Here is a 25,476-nt window from a genome sequence, read left to right on the forward strand (position 1 = left end):
GAAAAGATCAAACTAATAGCGAAGCGGAGTGCATTACTTTCTGATACGATACTTTCGTTTCTGAGGCGAATAAAGACTAGATTAGCTTACAGTTGCACGTTGACAAGACAAAAATGCATTTTTGCATTGTCGTCACATCGTTTATTGTCACTTCTATATTTAAGTCTAGAGATTTAGTAGATATATTAATATAAAGTATATATATAAATATATATATATCAGGCGCGGGTGAAATATAGTTCTACCCAGCGCCGGATTAACCATTAAACAATATAAGCACGTGCTTAGGGCAACAAGCAAAGAGGGGCACCACAGAAATTTTAGAGCAGAATTCTATATAGTTTATTGGTGTTTATTAAAATATTGTGAGTTCACCAGACGACTCAAACTTCAAAATATTCGCTTATTTTCCGTCTTCAAGTATCATATTAACCTTCTTTTTTAAAAATAAACACTGAATATTATTTATTGGACACGAAATGGGCCTATGAGTCGTTTTCTTAAGTTGTTGTTGTTTTTTCTTTCCAGAATTCTCCTTGTTGCTGCATTTTTGTTTTAAAAACATTTTTTTTTCAACAATTGGACCAATGAACTATTTACACTATGTGGCGGTTCCACGGTCGCATTTCAACGATCTAGTGCAGTGGTTCCCAAACTTTTTTGACCATCGCTCCCCTAAAGTAGTTTATACAACTTCATCGCCCCCCTGCACTACAAAAAAATATAAAGTCAGAAACGAATTTATTACAGACCAAATAAGAAGACAAATCATAGTTTATAGTGATTTTTGATGAGATAGATGAGCTTGGTGTTCTTCAGCGAGTTTTTTATTATATCTAAAATTACCCCATTTACTGATGGAAAGGTGATTTCATTGTTCTAATAGCAATAGTAGCACGGCTGAAAACCCCCTTTTCACCATATAATAGGTCGGAAATGAAAGAATCCAGGGTCCTACTTCCTCAAAAACCGCCGTGTACTCTTGCCTTATAGCATTTCACTTCCTAAATTCACCCCATTTCACATTAAAATAATAAGAACAAAAATAATTTTCCCAAACTTATAATAATGATTTTCGTACATTTCATTCATTCGTACAGCCTGATGACCTGCACCAAAATACTTCGGAAAAATCCATCCCCGATTCCTCATCCTATCACGGCCTCCAGTCCATAATTAACCAGCCATTTTTTTGGATTCATGGACTCGGATGTGGAAGAAGCCGTGACTGACTATCGGCTACGGCCCAGGGGTCAGCAAATTTTATGTCGCTCGCAGGACAAAATTCAGGGTTGCTAGTCTTTTGCGGGTCGCATATATTTTTTGAGAGTTAAAAACGGAACACACGCGAAAACTGCGACAATCGTGAACTCAACTCAGTCGTCTTATTAAAAAAATATTACAATGATATTTAATGTGACACTGTCTCTTTGCTGCATCGCGCTGGATAGCTTTACGACGCCAAGATTGAAAAAATTTCTAAATGGGCATCACCAAACCCACTTCTTTGCTTGTTCTTTGTAATGGGCATTTTCGAAAATAATGGTTTGCACAAATATGTACTTCCAAACATCGAAGTGAATATTTTCGCACGATTTGTGAAATTTTGATAAATATATATTTTCTTTGGGAAGATACATTCTTACAAAAATCAAGCAGTGATGAATCTCCCGAATATGAATATGAATTTTATTTCCTTATTGCTTTGCAATATATTCGAATATTTACTGCGCTATTGAACCCCTGCACTCAGCATCAACTTTTCTGCGTGTTTCCATTTGTCTAATTATAAGCAAATTGTAGGCTCGTTAAACGAGTGGCTGTTCACTAAATTGTTAGGATATAGTATAATTTACTCTAAACGTGTCTCACGATAAATTCTGTTACGTAAAAAAATGTAATTTACTCCTCGAGCGTAGATTATAAATAAAAAATTTTCATCGTCAAAACCGCCGTTTGGATATTTCCCCGGGCATAGACTTCCTTGTTTACTTCGTGACATTGGCCAATCAGCAAGATGCAAAAAACGTAACAATGCCCCCTTTCGCAGGCGCTCAGACACTCTCACTCGGACAGATTTTCAGGCGTGGTCGTGAGCACTACCTCATTTTCGCGTTTTTGAATTATATTCGTTAGTATTTAGTTGTTTTTCGGGAATTTAAATATAAATCAAATAAGTCAATGATTACTTTGTCTTTCTATGAGTTTCAGTTTAAATACAGCAATCAAAAATTAGTGTAGAAATAGCTATGATAGACTAGGCTAAAATTCTTTATCGGTACTTTTAAAAAACAGATTGTTAAATGGTGTGTATTAGAATGATAGTTTGAATCAAATACCCCATTTTACAGGCCACACCGAAAATTTTAAAATGGTAAAGTATGGAAAGAATTTTCCGCGGTCAAAGGTCGGGGAAAGGTCCATTCAGTGAATCGTCCCGGGCCAGATTATTTTACTTCGGCAGTATTTTGCCGACCACTGGGATACGCAAACTACCTTACCTTACTGCAAAGACGAGACCAGAAATTCTTTCGCGTGTGAATATCGCCCACATGTTTCAAGCCTGCGAATGCACACAGAGTACAGAATTAAGTGCGCCGAACATAAAACAGCTTTCGCGAAATCGCCCCCTTAGACTTTTTCGCCCCCCTCTGTATCGTTTTCGCCCACTGGGGGGCGATATCGCCCACTTTGGGAATCACTGATCTAGTGGTCAGCGAAGTCGAAAGTTTTTCGATAAGGTAGACCAACGACCGGGTAGACCAGGGTGATCCAAACCCTGTCATGCTGATACATTCCGTGCGGCTCACAGATCAATTTTAGCGTAGATTTGTATCTAATGTAGGAACGCTTTTGAGTTTTTTTTTAGGTATTCCAACTGGGGTTGGGATCCCGAGATTCAAACCCCTTTTTCTAACGCTTTGTGCCTTTATTTTAGTAAAAACACTGCTCTGTTTTCAAGCGTCGGCCATGTGACAGCAGTGGCGAAACGCTGAGCCGACTTAAAGCCGCGCAATCCAGTTTTTTAAGCTAACGCTAGATCCCGAGATACCAACTTAGACGGACTTATTCTATCCAATTAAAGAGTCCAACTGCACACTAACACAAATGTATTTCTGTAACGTTTCGTCCGACCAGAGTCAGACTTCCTCAGGCAAGCAGTTTACAACAATGGCAAGAAATAAATTTGATAAATAAATTTGAAATCTCAAAGCAAGTATGACGTAACAATGCATAAACATTTAATTTGCATTTAGCCGTAGAAGTAATGATGGAAAAATTAGAACCACAAATTTCAGTGAGGCTCATTTCAGATGTGATTAAAAAAAAATTTATTATTGCATTTACGAAAATGATGGGTAACTAATTGTAGTTAAAATTGAGACTATGGGCACTTAGAGAACCATGAGGAAACCAATATTTAAACATAAATAAATGCTTAGTTTGGTGAGGACCAATTTTAAAATAAAATAAGGTTGAAAGTTATTGCTGAATTTTGATCTTAAATAGCGTTGAAATAGAATAATAATTCATAATAATAAATGAATGAATGAACCATCTAGCATATTCCAAGTAGGACAGAAATAAAACTGAAGAACTATCGCAAGCACATAAATCCAAGGTTTTGAATTATAATTAAAATTAAACTTGGGACACTTGAAAATAAATAATAGTAAAATAAAACGCCAATCAAGGGGCGAGTAATAATATAAACTAAAGAAAAAGAGTGATTGTTAAATTTAAATATTATATAACGTTAAAATGAAAATTATTATTAAATAATAATTCTTAGATGAGCCTACAGTCTATTTCTCCCGTGAATTGAGTCCTTGGGGTTCCAATGTTCCGAATTTGTTGTTGTAGTATGCTTCTACTGTTTGGCGATAGCCCTGGTCTCTAAATAGTTTTTTTATTCCAGTTACTGAAAAGTCACTTATTGAATGTCCCAGTTTGTTGAAGTGTTCTCCCACTACTAAATCATATTTCCTTTTTGTTATACTTCTCAGATGTTCTCAGACGGACTTAGTTGGTATTTGACGATGGCACTAAGCTTGCTCACGCTGCAAGTTTTTAAATTACTCAATATAACAATTCGTAATAAAATGAGTGTCGCAAGAAAGGGGACATAAGGAAAACACGGCGGAAACGTATTTCCTTGCCCATGGCACAGTGTCTGGTTTGATTTCAAGTAATATCTGTCACGAAAGAATATAATTTGAAACGACATTAAACGCGAGATGCGCAAAATACATCGGTAATTCTCGGGAATTAACTTTAAAATAACTGAAGGCTTTATATATCTTCTTTAAAAGAACGTCGCCCATGCAACATAATAATAGTCTTATTAGAACGGTAAACTCTCGTTGTTTATCAAATTCAAAGAAAGTAAACTCGCGATATTTCGATCAGTTTTGGATTTTCTCCGACTTGCGGCACGCTAGACCTCCTCAAAAGTGTTTGCGGTCCTTCAACCGATAGCAACCTCGAACCACCCTGAGGTAGACTACTAGGTACCGGTAAAATTTCAAACTACAGTTGTGACTTGTATCCTTTGGTATTTCGATTCACCTTGAGACTGGAGGCATGAATAACAGTTAAAAAAACTAAAAATGTTCGTAAAAGTTATTTTATTTACTGTTGGTTGTGATTATTTTTAATGGATAATACACTTATGTGGTTTATTGTTTTTATAATTAAATTACACATGAGGGGGCACCAAAGTCTTCAGTGCTTAGGGAACCAAAAGGCTCAATCCGCCCCTGGTTCCACCGAATGATGTGTCCTCCATTCAGGGTTTGGAAATATGATCACCCTACAATCCTACATAATAGCAATAGTTCGCCGTATGCATCGTAGGCTAAAATGCTGAGCTAGCGGAAGTTTGCCTACTTGAAACAGTAAACGTCATATTCATCTTCTAGATCAGTGAGGTTCGCTGATGCTGTACTAGGGGTTCGACGAAGGTCCTCGGAGAGGGGTAATATAACGAAACCTTCCTATTATCCGCCCTATACTAATTACGTAAAATTGGCTATACTTTATCCCAGATATACAAATTTACTTGTTTAAACAATTCATAATACTGTGCGTATGTATCTTCGAACAGTTGTAGGTTTTACATGTTTACAAACTTTAAAAATCATAAAGTACACATTAATGATCACAAAAGTGTTTATTATTATCATTTTTTTCGTGCAAGTGCGTCGTGGGTTTTTCCCTGGTAACTCTATGGCGCATGAACAAGAACACTTTCGCAACCGCTTTTTAGTTAGATGATTTGACTGTTAGTTCCGAGCCCATCTATGAATAAAATCAGTCAAAACTGTGATGTACAAGAAGTCTATACAAGAAACGATGCTTTCAATCGAAAGTGCAGACGTGCTAAATTGAAAACATCTCTCACAGATGAGTCACTTTCAGAACAAATGATTCGACATGACCACAAAATTTGATAAAATGGCGATCTGGATGCTCTCTTGAAATGAATAAATATAATAATTCTTATATTTAATTCTCAACTCTTACGGATTTTCTTCTTTCAACACACAGGGGGCATAGCAATATTATGCTTGGAAATAAATTTAGTATGACACTGCGTTGTTATTAAATTAAAGTTATTACCCAATGAACTTGCTTGTAACTGCAATTTCGTAGTTTACATCGAGTTTTAAAATGACATCATAATGTATTTTACGAAATCCAATATGATGTCACAGTACACATTGTGCAAAGTACAAAATATGACGTCTATTATGGCGTCCCAAATGATCCCGGATTTAATGATATCCCGATAACCTGTAATAATAATAAGTACGGGACAATCCAAGAAATGAATTTTAATATCAGAAAAGTCTTTTTATTGATATGTTTCAACAAACACGATTTAGTCAAATCAAGCAAATACTTATTGCTAAAATATAAAATATCAACAATTTATGCAAATAATATTTCTGAGGAATTAAATGACACATATTCTCGTGATAAATAAATCAGTTAATTAAATACAAATAGCATGCTGGCACATGTGTTGGTAAAATAAGAAATGTTCGATCACTTTCTTGTTTTATTCCAAGAGATAGGTACTTAATATCTGGAGTAGATGGTTTTAGGGAAAATTCTATAACATTCGATTCAATCCACAATCTACCTTATAAAAATGTTTTAAATAGGATTCTTTAAATTGAAAGTTTCATACAGAATGTGATCTGACAAGATAGCCAGCCCAAAATTTCGAGGGGGGTACCAAATTTTTTTGTATGATGACGCTTACTCGTGCCTTTTCTCAAAAAATATCTTAAAAAATATCTTTTCAGTCTCAATTCACTGTCTAAGTTATCCAATATATATAAGTGCACATTTTTATCTATCTCAGTTGGTTCATTTGTAGAAAGGATTATTGATAGTAACCCAGGAAATGTCGGGTTATCAGTAACTCGTTCAAGGGTAGAGCAAAATTGTGTTGGAAAAGATGTAAGAATTTCTGTCTCACTGAAAATTTGCATTTCTAATAAATTAAATGTTTTTTATTTTTATTTTTTGGGGGGGGGGCATGTTGGAGAGACACAATAGATATGCAAACAGTAAATTCGAGATCACACATACAAGAACATTTCAAATACGAAGTAAAGAATATTTCAGTTTATAAGTTTTGAGTACTAGCTCTTATTTGAGAGAACTCAAACAAGATAATAATAAGATATTTCAGAGATTATTTTCAAACTCTAATATCGTCAGCTCATTTATCACAGAAAACTGTCATTTTGAACACAATACATATACGTGAACTAAAGTTATTTACGAGAAGTTTTTGATTTTGACACAAATTCTGTCTCAAATAACAACGATAATGGCATAGTTAAATGTAAACCGCTTTGTTAAGGGATGAAACATTTCAAACAATGGGGGTACAACCGGTATACTGCAAGCATTAAATAAAAAGTCAATAACTGGAATGATTAGACAATAAAAACATTTTTATTCATAAATGATCAGTTGTATCACTCTGTACATATTAAAAATAATAAAAGCAGGACAAACCATGAGTGGGATGATCTTTACCGGATCAGTTCACTTGCAAAAAAGATAACTACACTGCTTGAAACCTATTTAATTTACTGTTTCACACAAGTTTATCAATTGAGTATAACTGTTATTTAGTATATATTAGAGCAAACTAAATATAAATTCTGCAATTGACTCAAAAGACAATATTTGTGATGGTAAAGGAATTGGTGGATTTCAAAAATGTTATATCCCACTTTGCAACAATTTTCCTACTTTTAAGTTAGCATAGATATATATTGTAGGAAAGTAAGCATATGGAGTTGGATACATATGTGGAGGGATTCATGTGGAGCATGATATTTTTGCTCAACCCCTCAAAACCCACAGCATAATAAATGAAACAATACTTTCCTTTCAATGAGTAACAAAAAACCTCATGATTTATCAATTACTAATTCTAAAAACAATTTATCTAAAACATTAAAAGGGCACTTACGGATGAAAATAACTGCCTTGGAAAATATAGTAAATTTTTCACATGAGTCTTATGGTATTGCATAAATTATTAACTGAATACATTCAAAAACAGTGATAAAATATGCTTCAATTCATAAATTTTAAGGCAAATAAGATGCATAAATAAAACTTATAGATAAAGAACTTGAAAGCAACATAAGTTGCTGAGAGTTTTTCGAGGAAATGAAATATATGGAGTTGAAAATGTATATATCAGAGCTACTCACCAAAGGTCCGTACACAAAACTTATAAATTAAAGGGATTCGGTCATTATAAAAATTATATTTTAACTATGCAAATTCAACTTCAAATGCGTCGTTTAACAAGAGTGGCTGCTAAAAACTTCAGTTTTCATGACACCATTAAAATCTTGCTGAAATACTAGAGAGGTAAGTAAACAAGTCAGTCGATGGTCGGAGAGACATAAGTATATTGCTATGATGTCATAATTATTTTCCAGTGGTTTAGCAAAAATGCATTACATCAGAGCTGTAAAAGAATGAAAAATTGATTCTTTCAAAATCAAGAAGCAGCTACGGTCCAAATTTAATACTTGGAAGGTCCAAATTCGGACCGCGGTCCGCCAGTTTAGTAGCCCTGGTATATTTGGCCTCGGATCACAACAGATGAATAGATACCACAGTTTTATTTTTATGGTTTCATTTTATATGGTCTATTCCTAAAAATTGACATTTGATATACCATAACTTTAGACTAGTCTTGAACTTTGGAAGGCATTTAAGCAATCATCCTCAATACAACTCTGATTGCATTGTGCATGAGATAGATACTTTGATCCAAATTACAACAATTCTGAACAAAAATCAGAAATAAAATTATTTAAAATTGTAATTAAAGTTCCAAAATTATTCAGGATGAGTACAATAAGATTCACAAAGTTTGAAAAGAAAGAATATATATTATAAGTTTTTTTCTCGAATCTTGAAAACACATGAATAAAAATGACTCAATTAAAAAGAGTAATGAAATAATAACAAAAGTTGCAGTTGTTACGGTATTATCATTCGCTGAATCGTTTGATAATACATTGTCTTCCTTATCTTTGCCTTGCGCTTCTTGCTTTAACATTCCACACAAAAAATTATAGTTTCATTAGAGTTTCATTTGCATTGCAAACATGGGTTATGGCTTGACCAATACTTTCAAATTTCATACACATGAGCAAAATTGTTAACTTTCAATTTCATTTAGGTTGGTGGCGGTCTGGTAATTTTTACAGTATCATTGTTGTTTGGCAACACTATGTTGTGATCCTGATAATATTCAACCAGTTTGAGTATTGTGCCTGCATATGCTTCATTTGGCTGAAATAAATAATATTTTACATCATATATTTTTAGTATCATTTAGAATTTTAATATTTATCCCCGCCGACAAGTCACATAATCATATGGCGAGCCCACGGCCTCTTGTCTGGTCACCAGTACATGTTAGGTATAGGATTAGTTAGCCAGTCATTTGTTCCTGATGCATGGACTTGATAGTGATGGAACACTTAACAGTCTATCAGTTACGCGAACCATCCTCTCTGAAACTTTCATTTATTTTTGTTGGGTATCAAGTATACTCAAGGACATTATATTGCATTAATATTTTCCCTGGATCTGGTAGTATCCGTATAGTGATCAGGGCCAAAAACTTATAATTGCACAGCTTACTACTACTCTGAGGATTACTACTCTACATATCAGACATAGGAGGTATTTTTCTGTACGTATGTCTGCAAAGTAGTTCATTAAATGGGTAACTACACCAATCACATTCATTATTTAAAAGTGATCTAACAGCAACTTTACAGTTGTATAAAATTGCTATGAGGGCAGAAACTGGTAGTGCATTGCTTGTATTTATTTGCCTTTCATTAAAAATTTTTGAAGAAACAGAAAATAAATAGAGAACTCTACCTTTTCAGTTCCGAGTGCATAATTTCCATCTGGCCTTTTGCGAATAATAAAATTCCAGATTTTGCCAGCGCCCCAGACTGTCATTGCATATGGCTCATCATCTCCTTCTCTGGGACGAATTATAAACATTCCATCCTAGAGTTTGATAAAAATATATACGGTAAGGAGAAGAAAATGAATATTTTAGACAGTAAAAATTTATTTGGTCAATAGTCCTAGCTGTGTCAAATTTAAACAAGCAAATCGCACTGAGAGGAAGCCGTATAATAATTAAGAACAGTGGCCGCATTGGTAAGCTTGAATTTACCTCTTGATACTTTTCTATTTGACCTGATGCTCCACGTCGATTAATGTCTTGAAACCATGGTTGATCTTCTATTTCTATAATTTAACAAAGAATCTTCAATCAAATGGTTGAAAAATTATATCGATATATAAACCTTGTTTTAAGTTATAAACAGTGTCATTGATGAAATTGTTAGGTTGGATGACTTGGTGAAGAGATTCAGCACATTAAGATTCATGGATGATGCGAAAAAAACTCACATAATAAAAATAAGAACGTTTGAAATGGTAAGAAGAATTTTTTTGCAGTCAAAGGTCAGAAAAACATCTTTGGAGAACGGAAATTTGAATTAAATGCAGATTGAGTAGAATATCAAGTTTTTCTTATTTTTTTAAAATAAAAGTAACAATTTTGAAAAAATATAAATGTATTAATTACACAGAATATATACAGATAGATGACAAACATCACAGTAACCACATAAAATTAAAAAATTAAAATATGAAGCTAGTAACATGCATAATAGCACACAAAAACCAAAACATAACCATAGTTAAAATGACATATGATAATTCGTCGGTTTTAAACTTGCATTGCGATCAAATTACAAAATGTGTTTCAAACTAGGTCAGGGTGGTCCAAGGTTGTCGGCTCCGCGGGCCACAAATTTATTTGTTTAAATATTTCGTGAGCCACAATAGTGCCAGGAATAGGTAAACAGTGCAATACAAAACAAACACTTTTATTGTGCAAACACATAGTTATCAGACATAGCCATCACAGGCTAATAGAATTCGCATTCGATTACTAGTTTTCTATGATGCCTATATTGTTAGCATATATTCCCGACCAAAAAGATAGAAAGCCAGATAATAATTTAGACTGCCAAGCACATCATTCAACTTCGCTATTTGCCTCAGCTAGCCATAACACTAGTCAATTCAGTGACATTAGTGATGCAACAATAAGTCAAAAGATTTTCCTGATTAATTCGAATACGAAACAACACGAAATGCGATTCATTGGTACTCTCCGAATGTGACACGGGCCACAGATAATGAAGCGGCGGGCCACATGTGGCCCCCGGGCCAGGGTTTGGACCACCCTGAACTAGGTAGTTCGAAACTCAACTTCAGTAGCCAAATGAGAGACTGTAATTGGAAGATTGGCCTCATTTGCTCCCATAGTATGTCACCAGGTCAGGGTTAGACCATAATTTTGTGGGGAATACCCCTTGCCCATAGGTTTCAGTCCCTTTACATAAGGGAATGTAAAATAGCCAAAAAAAATAAGTTACCTCCATATTGATAAACATACATCTGGAGTGTCGAATGTTGTTTTGAATTAACATACAATATAGACTTCAGTATTTTTGAAAAGTTTTTGGCAAAGTTGGTTTCTCAAAGATTAATATTATTTTCGTGAAACTTGGTTAGTAAGACGAAAACAAGACTCGAACCAAGTCACAAAATTTTGCCTTCATAGTTTGAATTTTTTAAGAATGAAAATAAATATAACATACCAATGCAATGATATTCATCTTCAATTACTAGCTCATGAGACATTTGATTAATCAATGGTTGCATGCCACCCTGTCTTGAAGGTAGTACGGGTACTGTTTGCGGATGTGGTAGTATTGGTGGTTTATTAAAACGAGATGGCGAATTTATGGCATCTGTATTCACAGATTGTTGTTTTGGTAATGGGTAAGGTTTTTTATTGAGAGGCTTCGGTTGCTCATTTGGTGTAGGCATGCGGCCTCTTATATCTTCGGAACCTTCATATTCTTCTTCATCTGGATTTGCTTTGTTAAACCTTTTCTGCAAGGCTAATTTAAGGTCTTGCGCAATATCTGATGGACCTCCTGATGATCCGAACAAACATAATCACATGAAAAATAATAAAAATGAAAGTCATGCAAACAAAAAGACATCAATGATTAATCAAATACCAAAATGAAAGAACAATGAGCAGGAAATGTAATTTTGCATTAAGTTTTATTAATGTTGGAGTTTACACAACTGAAATTTAGTGAGATTGATCAAGAAAATTCATTCTCTTTTGAATCTAATTACCTACGCAGAATTTGTTTTCAATTTAAAGAGGAGAATAAAGTGTATGAATGCATGAAATATGGAAAATTGTGTCAGCTCACTATTTTATTACCAGGAGATGACATTTCTTTAAAACAACATTTTGCTCTTGCTCATTATTTTACAAAAACATAACACAAACAAAAAGACTGTAGGACAACAAAAGACGAAACAAATGACAAAATAAAAGCAAAGGAAAGCAATCATACAGAATAGGAAGTCTCCGATATCAATACAAAATTATGTCTGTTACACAAATAATTCACCTGTCTTCATTGGTGGTGGTGGTAAGGTTGAAAAGTGTGGCATTGGCATTGTCGGTCTGCACAAAAATATTGTTGAAGAGTTGCGTTAAAAAGAACTAGTATTTGTATATATGTTATTAAATTACAATAATCTGAAATCTATAACTGTCGAAAGTTTACATATTATGCATATTATCCTATTATAACATAGCAGTCCCAAACTGCGGTTAGAATTGCGAAGTCACATAACTGTGCTGTAGGTCAGCAAGTTCTCAACAAACCCTACTCTATTTATAATGTTCATTAATTATGCAGATGTTGTGCTTATGCAGACAGAGGCGAATAAATATCAATACATACACAGTGTATGACGATTTTAAAGGACATTGCACATCTTCGTATTTAATTACGGTAAGTTTGTTATAATTCAGTTTTTCATTGTTGTGCAACAAAATAAAATTTTTTTCATCGAACTCACTTTCCTGTAGAGTGAAATTTATTATGGAGAGTGGGAGGGAATTTCGGTAGCTTATCCTTCTTCATGCCCGCAAATGTATCTTTAGTAACAGGAGGTTTAGTCAAGTCATCTGAACCGCTGGAACTGTTGCTTCCTAATTTGTAATAATGTAAGATATTGAATTTCAAGTAAGATCAACTGACCATTTGATTAAACACAATGAATGACCATAAAGAACATTTTTAATAGAGTTAAAAAGGGTAAAACGTGCATTCACATCTATGATATGTGATATTTTTGCCTTGGTTTCCCCCAAAAAAATTTCGGCCAATCTACCAGACTTGACTAGTTTGCATCCATTCACTGCAAGGTTTTTTTTGCACCTTGACAAAATTTATCTGAGATTCATTTTAATTTCCCATTACCTATGTTTATTGAAATTCTCTTTCCCTAATATGTTTTTGTAATAATGTTGAGTTGAAGACATCCATGTCCAGCTTCAACTGTTTTATATTGCCGTATAATAAGTTGAGCCACATGTTGATGCTAGAGAGGCTCTTAGCTCATATCTGAGAGCTTTCGGGTTTACTTGGAACAAATTTACTTTAAAAGAATATTTCAATAGTATTACTTAAATACTTCCCTGTTCAAGCATACTTACACGAATAAACATGCACAACTTTATATAATAGAAAAAGAACAGAAGAATTCTTACACAAATTTAGTATAAATCGTAAAAATGATAGTGATGTAAACCATAAGCCATGCATGTATTGATATAATCAGAATACAGTGTGAAGAAAATAAAGAATAACAATAAATAGAGATTTAGACTTAATGTGTGAAGGATTAATATCAAAATGTTGGCATCAACAAAAACAAAAAGGAGAAAAATTTCAATCCGATGAAAAAAGGAGCAATGCTCAAATATATGGACACGAAGGCCAAAACAAAGTAGTACGGGTATGCAATCTATCACAGTATGTGCAGCAATTTTTAATTTTGAAGACATGATCGCACATAAAGTCGATTCCCATAAAGCCCACAAAATTTTTTAAAATAAATAAAAGTAACAGCCTTCTAGGGAAAAATACAATCTTTATCCACAACAAATTTCAAAGCAATCGGTCCAATAGTTGATGAGAGAAGCGATTTTTTTAAAGAAGAAGAATGACTAACAAGAAGAACAACAACATAATAACAAAACGATCCATATGTACACTGTGTGTCCAACAAGCATTATGCCTGTAAAAATATTGTATATTGTTCATTGTATGGTCAGTTCTAAATATACATCTCACACCAACAATCTGGTTATTTTTCCTCCAATGATGCCTTCTCAATATAATATGCCATTTTGTTTTGAAAGACTGAGATATTCAAAGCTACCTTGACCTATTTATATCACCAAAGGAAGAGGTTGCTTCTGGTATCCTCATTTAAGTTATCATGCAATAAGGAATCATGTGCTATAAAACATTTGGTTCATTCATAAAAAAAAATTTGTGTTATGTGAATAAGAATTGATGACATGTGTTTTGTCGATGAAAAAATAAAACCAAAAAATTATTCGTACCTTGAGGCATCACAACAATCATCTAATAACTGAATTCAGTTATTATCAAGTATAATAAAATAATTTGATTTTGAAATATAATGATCAAAAAATAATAGCAAATGCGATCGATTAGGAACATTTCAACATATTCAGTAAATATTTTGTGTTCATATTTACCAGTGCTAGCATGGTTTTTTCTGTCTGGTAAATGAGCGATTGGAAACCCTTGGTTTTTCCAACTTGGCCCACGCGATGCTACAGGTGAACTCTGACCAGATTCTCTAGATTCTATATATATATATATATATATATATATATAGATATAAATAAATAAAATTGCTTAATCATAATATTTTGAAGATTATCCCAAGCAACTTCTTGATAGATTTTGTGCAATAAAAAAGGAAATAGCACATTTAAAATTTGTTCACTATGACTATCTTATTTTTATTTCAAAAAAGTTAACAAGGAGAATCATAATCAACATTGTGCATGTTACATTGCGCCACAAAATTAATATTTCTGGAAAACTTGTCAAAGAAGAATTTTTGTTCTTTGTTTGAACACAAATTTTTCAAATAAAATCTGTATGAGAAGATGTAATCACTGTACAAAAGAGCATTTGTAAAATTGTATAAATTCTAATATATGAAACATTTTGCATTCAAAAATTGTTTTGCTATATTCCTACTTAGACATGTTGCATTTCAAAAATTCTTCTACAATAACCATATAAGAACATATTCAGACTACCAACTAGAAGATGACAAATGTTTTGTTCCATGCACATATAGTACACATACAAAAAATTATCTTTTCCCCAGAAAAAATAATTTTTTCCATGCAGTCATTGTACAGATGTTCAAACTAAAACCATGCGTAACTTTGTTATATTTACCGGTGCTAGAATTGTGTTTTCTGTTTGGTAAATGACCCGTAGGCAACCGATTACCACTTTTCCAACTCGGTTCACGAGATGCTCCAGGTGAACCATGTCCAGAATCTCTTGATTCTATAGATGCATTTTTTAAATTTTGAAAAAATTTAAAAATAACTTCAGTAGACTTACTCACACATCATTCAGATGTAAAGGAAATATACTAGGCAGTTGGCATGTATTTTTCTGCACTTAGAAAACAAATGTTCTGATGACTGGTGCATTATGACGTACCAACAAAGGTTTTACATGTCCCGCTATTAAACAATGTAAATGGCTGAAAAGGTATCATTATCCACACTAAGAGAAGTTGAAAACTATTCCTAATAACAATGAAAGAATAATTTGTGAATGTTTGGTTGACTTTTTCTACAATGAAGTAGACTCTAAGAGACAATGCCTGATTTCCTATTTCGTTTCTTCTCTATTTTTTTATAGTCTCTGCTGCTGTGCTATGTTTCATTCATTTCAATTAACTAATTTTAACAACTAATTTACCGCCAATATGGTGTGAATGTGAAAAGGGCGTAGCTTTATGCGGCATAATGCACACATATATATTTGTTTATAATGTATTTTTTGATTTATTTTTATATTGTAAATATTGTGCATGAAGTCATGCGAATATAATGATACTGCTTTTATATATCTATTAAAATCTCTTAGCTTTTTTAGATAATTTCCCAAATAATCGTGATTGTGATACAGTATTACATAGCACAACCAGAGTGGCAACCATTAGTGTATTTAAATGTTTTTAGGCTAATTCGCTCAAAGTGAGGTGAGACTTGATTTGAAATAAAATTTAAATTTTGCAACTTATCGCTTGAAAAAGTAGAAAATAACTTTTTTAAGCACCAGCATAATTGCAATGAAACAAAAAGATTATCGTACTGGGCATGGTGGCAAAATTTATGATAAATATTTGATTTATATACACTAAGTAGTCGAAATTATCAAAATTCTATTAACAAAAAAAGACAAATATTTTCAATTTATATTTACCAGTGCTTATATTGCCTTGTCTGCTTTTCAGATGAGAAGTGATTTCAGAAGAAAAACTAATAGGTGACTGGCTGTGAGGTGATGAATCTTAAAAAAAAAATTTTGAGTATTGAGTATTTCTAGTGAAAATGTAAAACAAAATTATTTAAACTGTTTTGTTTCAAGTATTCAAGAAATCAGAATCTTTGTATTAATAGAAAATTGTTCCGTTGTGAAATAGCATCAAAGTTTTTTCCAAATTTCTCCGATTTTTTATGCATGATTAATGCTTTCAACTAAAGAGATAATATTAATCTCAATATTCTCACATATAGATAAGAAGTTGGAATTGAAAATTGAGAAAGGACCTGCAGTTTTATACAAAATACCCTAGTACACGCTTGTATTTCACGCATAGTTGAAATATATAAGATTAATTGTAAATATGAATAACATAAACTCTTTCCGCGAAATAGTAAGTTTATTTATGAGCTTTAGTTAGATCATAGTTTAACTTCTTGAGATAAAATAAGATATGGCTGTAAATGATAAACTTATTATTTCGTGAAAAGAGATTATGGTATTCATATTTATCTTTATAATACTATCTCTTTCAAGCATCCTTGTGGCAACTGACACAAACGTATCCGAAGTAGAAAGTAAACAAGGAGAAAAAGAACTTGCAGTTCTGTACGCAATATCGTAGTACACCCCAGATTAATTGTAACATATTAAACCCTAAAACACAGGTTCAACTATACAAAATGCTCAGGTTTGTCATCTGCTTTTTTTTCGCCAAATATGAAATTTCAATGTAATTGATAGTTTGGAAAGATTTAAAATTGTTTTAACAGAACACAAAGATTCTGCTTTAGTATATGAAAATGAAAAAAAAATTACCGGTTTTATCACTGCCCGATCGATGTGGCAATGGTGAGAATTTTGGTAGTGGCGCTTGTGGTGGACTGGTTGGTGCTGCAAGTGGAGGCAGTGGTGGTGGTCTATACAAGTCAAAAATACAAAATTTTATTTCAATTTTATTGATGAATCATCGACAGAGTATAGGAATGTCTCTAATGTTATCATAACATTTTTGCTAGATAATTGCTAGTTTAGCTTGTTCGAAAAATATCATTTTTTACGATAAATCATCTTTAGAATTCTTCCATCACTGAAATTAATTTCTGTTTCAATTTTAGTAATTGATGGTCCTTACATCAAAGTCTTAAGATGCTACAATTATGCAAAAAAATTTATATATTTAGCCCTAAAGAACACAGTCACTTCAAACACAAGAATTCTAAATTTGCAAAGTGAAACAGATTTAAAAGTAAATATTAGCTCAGTAAACAGTAGTCAATTATATCTTTAAAACGTTGAGCAATTTCACTAAACCAAAATCGTGTAATAAGAATCCTACTTATGTCTATATATAAACTATATGAATATTAGGTATCGAAAATTTGGTACTCCCGTAGTATGTGCAACAAGATGGCAGACACCAGAACGTAGTATGTGTATCAGGTTAGGGTTAGGTCCTAATTTCAGATACAAATCACTTAGCTAGTCCCCGAACTCGTAATAGAACTAAAATAAAGAAAATTGGAATGAAATTATGGCCTAACCCTAACCTGGTACACATACTCTGTTCAGGTGTCCACCATCTTGTTGCACATACTACGGGAGCGCCGAAAAATACAGCGAACCATATGAGCTATTGATGTAGTATGCCAAATTCAGTACTTATTCATATTTATCAATGATTAAATTCTTAACACAACAAAATCAATGAAAATGCCATGAACAACTTGATGGCATAACAAAATATATTGCAAATTACCGGTAGAATAATTAAGTACAATCTTACAACACATCCTTTATATTACAACTAGAAAAATAATTCAATTTTATTCATTATGGCCACTACTTATCTCTATTACATTTCTGCTTTACAAAGGACAATTAGGACCTGTTTGGTAGTTGGTGATCATCGTAAGGTGATCGCATAGGAGATCTGCCGGGAATCGCAGGTGGAGCTGCTTCAGCTGAATATGGTATTATTGGAATATGAGCTGGAGGTCTCTGAAATAGGAATAAATTTGAATAATATATTATGGCAAATTGATACATATTTTTATATAAAAAACAAAAAAATTTTGGTTTACACAGAACTCAAAGTTCGATCAGAAAAAATGCTTTGTAATGAAAGGTGCTGTATTATGTCACACAGTCTGTATAGATACACTTGTACTTATTTTGTCAAGCAATAGCCACATTGAACATATAAGAATTTCCTGAACAATGGGCATTTGTTTGAATACATATTAACAGTACAACAACATATATAATGATAAGCTAAGAATTTGAAAACATTTGGAACAGAATTTTACTTTCAAATATGGAAAACTCTTTGTAATAGATGTTATTAAACTTACTGGAGGCGGTGCTGAATGATGGTATCCTTGAGGTGGTGGTGGTTCTAAAGATTTCAATAAAAAAAGTTTAAAAAAGTTGGAAAGTGAAGACTGGGTGAAAATCTTAAAATAATAAATTATTCAATTATTGGTCTCCATATTTTCACTGTAAAGTTCAATGCTCTCCCATAGCTTGTATTTAACAAAGCATATAAAATAATGAAAACAATAAAAAGATATTATGCATTCACAATTTTAGATAAATAGTTTTATATAGCTAGCCAAAACATATTATTGCTATATAATATTATATTTGAATTCAAATACATAATGAATACAAAAAGTAAAAGAAATGCAAAACTAGTATTGTAATTCTTAAATGCATTATTAGCATTCAGGCATAGCACTATAATACATGCATTGTAAGGTTAATAAACAAATTGGCGTTTAAAAAAAAATTCAGACAATATTGGTGACACGTATAGTGAATACAAAAAGTAAAAGAAAGGTAAAACTAGGATTGCAACTCTTAAATCCATTATTAGCATTTAAGCATAGCATTATAATACATGCATTGTAAGGTTTATAAAAACTGGACATTGTAAAAAAAGTTCAGATAATATCAGTCAACAATTTCTTGTGTCACGTATAAGTAAAATAAACCCCTGACAGCACTCTATGTCAATGAACAATGATAAATCTTGATAAATTTCGTTTCATAAAACATTTTATCATAATTTGATTATATTGTGAATAATTTAGTTAAGCTGAATCTTGCTATGTCCTGTCAAACATAAAACATTTTACATGTTTTTTTTCAATATGCATACCCATTTCATATGCATACATATTTTAAATAGGTAATATGTATGGTAAATAGGTATAATATCTTTCAAAAATTTGTGCCAAAAACTTACAGGACATAATTAACAGCACAAATAATCAGCATATTTCTTGCATGTTATTGCATATAACCTGCCAATAAGACGGGTAGTAAAATGGCATCAACATCAGAACCTCAAATTACCATGCAGATTAATTTGAGCAGTCACTGTGTTTGAGCATTGGTTAAAATAGCCTCTAATGACTTTTTCTTGTAGCGTAATATTCAATCCATGCTTTGGTTGAATAGTCTATAATGATTTCCCTTGTAGCGTAATATTCAATCCATAACAACCACGAGAATGTAAACTGTCTTTCAATTTCAATCTAATTGTGTTTAACCTAACTCGCGATTGCGTCCATCATATAAGAACATTACCGATCTAAAATAACATGCCAATGATGGGGGCGACTCCCCCAAAATCCGGCCAAAAACTTGGGTTTGGAAAAGCGACTTATTCGCCGATAAATACGGTATATAAAAATTTGGATTCACAAGAAAAATACTAAATTATACACAAATTCTCATACATCTTATGACTGGAGACAAATTACAAAAGCCATATCTCACATCATACAATATTTAAGTACAATGGCTTTCGATACCTTCAAAAACAATGCAGACATCGCATTCATTGATATGTTCTTTGCATATTCAAATATAGTTAACTATCTATCAATTGTATGAAGTCATGAAGTCAATGAAGTCATCTTCAAGAACAGGTTTGATTAATTTTTTATTCAAATTAAACTGGCTTTTGATTGCTCCTGCAATATTACGTATGACCCATCTATATTTTTAGTTAAGTGATTCTTGCATTTGTTTATGTAATGACTATTTCGGCATGTACCATCGTTTTTAGTATTATAATATTATGAATTCTTAATCTGATTGCAAAATAAAACATGAAAACAATAATAGATGAGTTCTAAATTACAGAGTTTGCAAAGCATGTACAAAATTTTTTGAACAATGAAAAATGAGAAATGATACCATTGATATGCTGGAAGTGAGAAAGAATGGTAGTTATTTACAGCATAATAGGGCAAAATGAGGGCACAAGTAAAGAAAGTTCTCTTATTGACCTAACAAATGTAAGTTGAATGGTTGAAGCGAAACAGGAAATAAAATTTCCCATTTGAATTTAATTGTCATTTTCAAGAAACAAGTTTTCCAGATCCTTACTAATGTATGCAACTGAATGTATGAATGTATGCGAGTATTACGGTATATCATGAATAGTTAATGTATGCTTCATCTTGCTCAGAAGAAGAGATTTTCTTGTGATCTACCTATGATTGAACACATTTTCTCATTGTTCTCAAAAAAAAAAAAATATGCAAAACATTGCGCTTCATTGCCTAATTTTGTCAGTGTGTATGAATATTGTTGTTTGTTTGTGATTCACTTGGCTTATATTTCAAGCATAATAAAGAGTTTGAAAAACCTCAACAATGACTAATCAGTCCTTGTTGTCTACTATACCATATATATCAGCTGACTCAGTTTCTTCTTGGTTTATTGACCACTGGCGGAAACTAGCTGGGTTTGGAATTTCGTCCAATTCTGAATCATTTTACACAGTTTATGCGATAAAGCCTCAATGGCTTGCAAAGAAAAAACATATCATACTTCTTTATTGTCAGATTGTTTAAATTTTTGAGAAGTTAAAGACCTACACAAGACTTGAATCATGCAGTAACCCTTATACCAAGATGTTTATAAATAATTGAGTACCAGTACTTGTTATTACATGGCACAGCTACAATCATTTCATACAGCTAATGCAATAAAGCCTCAATGACTTGCAAGAAAAAACAGATCCCTGACGCGTTGTTTTAATTTTTGAGAAGTTGAAAACAAAATCTACACAAGACTTTAATCATGCTTTGACCCTTCTACCAAGACGTTTATAAGGAATTAAGTACCTGTTTCAACATGGCACAACTACACTAATATTTCAAGTATGGAAGTTTGTTAGAAAAGCTTTAACAATAATCATTCAGCAAAGTGTTACCGTAGAGATCATCTGACTCAGTTTCCTCATATTTTGTCGGCCATTGATTAAAACCTGTTCGGTTAGGCATTTCATCCAGAGGTCCTGAATCATGTTATTTACTTTTATGCATAACATGTGAGTGAACGTTTTTAGAAAAATATTCAACAATGACTAAAACTGTTTATTTTATATTCAGTTTCAAACCCTATTTAAGAAGTTTTCAAGGTTTCACTCTTATTAAATAAATCTCAGAAACTGTCACTATATTATCCTAATTATTGGCTTTAACAATAACTTATTAGTATAAATTTTAAGATGGAATGAAAACGCAAGATGTAGAATTGTTTCATGAAGTTGAACAATAAAGTAACATTTAAATTATGTTCTTTTTGAGAAATATAAAACAAATTTAGAAGAGTATCAAAATTTAAATTCCAGCATTTCTTGAGTATGAGAAAACAACACAAAAACTAACCAACCTAATAGATGTGATGTGTGGGATTTTATGTTAATATTTTGATGAGTAGCAGACAGCAGTATTTATCATCAATCAAGGCAATAATTTTACACCAAGACAAAAATTTGAGAATGGAACAAACAAGAAAAATGAAAATGAATTATATGGTATGAATTTTATAAATCACGACTATTGTACTCTATGAAACAATTTAATCTTTTGTAAATCAGAACCACTCTCCCAATGTATTTATTTATATAATTTACGCGGAAAGTAGAATATATAAATATATTTATCTTGACCATGCAGATGAAAATTAAGAAAAACTCCAAAGATTGCATGCAAAAAGATTTACCCTCAAATGACAAATAATCTTGGTCATCTTGATCTATGGCAGGCCCTGGAATATGTGTTTTATCTATTTATTTTTCTATCTATTTTTCAAACTATGCTTTATTGTAATAAATGAATATGTTGATAATATTGCTTTATGAATTGTTCTTGAGTTAGATGAAAAAACTCAGCTTGAGAGACAGGTTTTATCATTATGTAATTTTTATTTTCAAAAATTAACAAATGTCTATGTGAATATAAAGCAAGACATTTAAATAGCTCAATTGAAGCAATCGCTGAAATTGTGAAATTTACAAACCATACATTGCATTTCAGTGGCTTATACCCAGAATGAAACCTCCATTTGATAATCAACTCCCAAATGATTAAACAATGCTTTAATGCCTTGAAACTAACATGTAAAGCATAAATCGAACAAAATTCACTGAGGTACCGATTAGAAATACATAATTAAATGTCGAGAAATGTTTTATCAAACATATCATATCTAATTAGTAATTATTAATGCTTCAACAGATGCACTATTTTATTCAATCATTGGTCTCGTTAAGGATTTGATTGTTTTAGTTTAGCAGTACTTACAGCTACAGGTTACATTTAGTAAATATTAGACATTCCAATTGATTAAAAATGATTTTGGTCAATTTTAGCTATCTATACACCCCAAGGATGATTACCTTGTTTGGGCTTGAAGATTAGAATCATGTGGGAGATAACTATGTGCAACAAAATTGCTGGACTATTTGGTGTCACAGTGTGATTCACCTAACCTCTGGTTGCCAAACTGCCTCCGCCATTTAAGTTCATAATCTGGAATGATAAACTGAATGACATAGCATAATCAAATGAATACCACACTAGAGGAGACCATTATAGGAGGTTCAGAATGAAGATTCAAAATCTGAGATGCCAGCTGAGTTTAGAAAAAGCATTGACAACTAGGTTGCAAGTAATTTTAACATTCTCTTACCGTCACCAGGCAATCTTGCAGGGGGTCGACGTCCAGGCAATGGTGGATTCCCTGGTGGTCCAGGAGGGTGCATATGTGCTAAATAAAAATAGATGATTAAATTAAAAAATTTTAAACTATTAAACTATTTTTATACTATTTGCTTATTGTGTTGTAATAAGATTTTCAAGATCTATTGAAAAATGAGGATTGTAATAATGTTAAACTAAAATAATACAAATGCATGTTGAGCAATTTTAAAAACTACTAGATTACAAATAAGATAATGGATTCATAAAGGTGTTGTTACATGCATATGAAAAATGTGATAAAATATAAATTAAGCTTAGTTTTATTTCATTTACTGCTGTGAAAATTTATTATGCTCATGAACACCGCCTCAATAAGCATGTACATATATAATTCAAGATATTAAAAGTATAATTTGGTTGAAATTAAAGTATTGCTTTCATATTTTTTTAATAATTGAGAGCAATATATAACAAAACACCATGACTTGGAGTATATAAAGGAAAATATATATCATGATCAGTTTTGTTCATCTATAGAATGATTACTATTAGTATATTTGTCTACTCAAGTCTACTCAAAAATTTGAGGTTGCTAATGCAGATACTACTCACTCTTTAATATTTACATAAACTTTAATACATGGGAATAACTAGTTACAATTATCTACAATTACAGATAAATTACAACAAAATTTTACCATGAATGTTACATATCACAGTTAGAATGTATTACCAGTAGGTAGGTTATGATGCCGTATCAGGTATATTTCAACAGCACTCAAAATAAATAATATATTTTCTTTCAATATCTCAAAAAAAATTCAACAACAAAAATAGATTGAAATAATGAGAAATCTGGGTTGAAAGTAAAATCTACAAAAATTCAAAACAGGGTTATGCTATTTAAATACCCACACAGCAATGTGAAATGCATATTAATCTATTCAAATTCTGTCTGTAACACTATTTCCTTATCCTAAGCACAGAAACTCAATCAGTATGAAAAATGATAAATTTCTTCTATGAAGTGCAAGTATTCACACGTCAAATGAGCTACATTTTACATGCAAGCAATCTTAGAAAAATGTGAAATATGCCTTGCAGCATATGGGATCATGATGATGCATCTACCTTTATTTTTGAGAGTAACGGGGGTATAATTCGGTATTGAAGCTCTTGGTTTTCGTCCGACGGGTGGAGGATTATTTGTAAAATCAACTGAAAATGATCGTGCTTCGTGTGGAGAGGGCATTGGCAGTCTGAAATTTCCAAATTCTCCAGATCTTCTGAAAGGTGTCTGACCAGGTCCACGAGCTGTATTATCATTTTGATTTTGCATTAATATGTTTCCTAAGTGTGATGACATATTTTGATGTGCATGAGATGGTGAAAGACCCCTTTCTTGAAAATGGTCCATTTCTAAATATGTATCATCATTATCTTCAATTGGTTCCTCTCTTCCCCAGTTATGCTGATTATGCCCTTCGAAGGCATTGTATGAATATCCAGACATTGTATATATGTTTATTGATACTACTATTAATGTCAGAAAAATGTGAAATGGTTAAGGCAAACTGATTTTTCAGAAATTTTTTACAACTTGTTGTTTTGTCCAGATTAATCAAATCAAAAAAGCTTTATCACAGATGATTTACTATAAAGCACTGATTTTGGAAAAAATAAAAATCAAACACTGACTATGTAACTCAATTTAGTTACTTTACTATCTATACTGTATTAATATGGAAAAAATCAACACTGCTAAACTGTGCATACAATACTGATGAATATTTGAAAGTTATGGTAGAATAAAAAGCCTCATCAACATTTCTGAAAGCCTCACAATTTACACTAAAGTTGTAGGCAGATGGTTTTCATTTCCATTTTCATCGCAACCTGAATTCACTTTCACTCTAAACTATGTACATAACTGCTATTTAAATATATGACAGAACATTTTTTTAGAAGGCAACCATATTGGTTTACTGAAGTTACTGTTCACAATAAGGGGATTTATATATTGAACTCATGGAAAACGATATATCAAAGAAAAGTAAACAACTAAGCTTAGGGCAGCAGATTATTGATGACGGAACAATAAACTGATGTTTCATTTACATTATAAATTATTTTGTTAGAGTTAACATTCTTATAAAATGTGCTATTTTGATGTTAGGCATACAATCCATGAGATACAAATATTTTAGCTAAACTAAATACCCTTACTAATATACATTAAATATATACACTAACAAACATCATATAAATAAATTGATACTTATGGAATAAACCTGAATGTTTGAACTATAGCATATTAGCTATACTAATTCACTTTCTAGCATAGCAAAAGCATAAAAACTGATATTGACTAACAATACTAT

At 32.1% G+C, this 25,476-nt stretch overlaps 1 protein-coding gene across 10 annotated transcripts in view; it reads right to left on the reverse strand.

Annotated features, from left to right (window-relative positions):
• Nucleotides 1–5,822: 5,822 nt before the first annotated feature.
• The window catches only part of LOC120339857 (uncharacterized), a 31,362-nt gene continuing 11,708 nt past the window's right edge, over nt 5,823–25,476 (reverse strand). For 2 of the 10 annotated variants that reach the window (XM_078115931.1, XM_078115939.1), the window contains 17 exons: nt 24,227–24,409; nt 23,085–23,162; nt 22,116–22,160; nt 21,322–21,405; nt 20,790–20,870; nt 18,443–18,486; nt 17,977–18,089; nt 16,908–17,008; nt 16,029–16,115; nt 14,985–15,098; nt 14,264–14,374; nt 12,550–12,682; nt 12,093–12,148; nt 11,256–11,597; nt 9,755–9,828; nt 9,448–9,582; nt 5,823–8,847 (listed from right to left, as the gene is read on the reverse strand). In XM_078115931.1, coding sequence (XP_077972057.1) covers nt 8,731–8,847; nt 9,448–9,582; nt 9,755–9,828; nt 11,256–11,597; nt 12,093–12,148; nt 12,550–12,682; nt 14,264–14,374; nt 14,985–15,098; nt 16,029–16,115; nt 16,908–17,008; nt 17,977–18,089; nt 18,443–18,486; nt 20,790–20,870; nt 21,322–21,405; nt 22,116–22,160; nt 23,085–23,162; nt 24,227–24,409 — 1,898 coding nt within the window. In that variant the 3' untranslated portion in view covers nt 5,823–8,730. The remainder of the gene's footprint in view (nt 8,848–9,447; nt 9,583–9,754; nt 9,829–11,255; nt 11,598–12,092; nt 12,149–12,549; nt 12,683–14,263; nt 14,375–14,984; nt 15,099–16,028; nt 16,116–16,907; nt 17,009–17,976; nt 18,090–18,442; nt 18,487–20,789; nt 20,871–21,321; nt 21,406–22,115; nt 22,161–23,084; nt 23,163–24,226; nt 24,410–25,476) is intronic. The other 8 variants (XM_078115933.1, XM_078115936.1, XM_078115932.1 and 5 more) reach the window with 8 other exon arrangements.

The sequence above is a fragment of the Styela clava genome, chromosome 9, assembly GCF_964204865.1.
Source record: "Styela clava chromosome 9, kaStyClav1.hap1.2, whole genome shotgun sequence".
Classification (NCBI taxonomy): Eukaryota; Metazoa; Chordata; class Ascidiacea; order Stolidobranchia; family Styelidae; genus Styela; species Styela clava.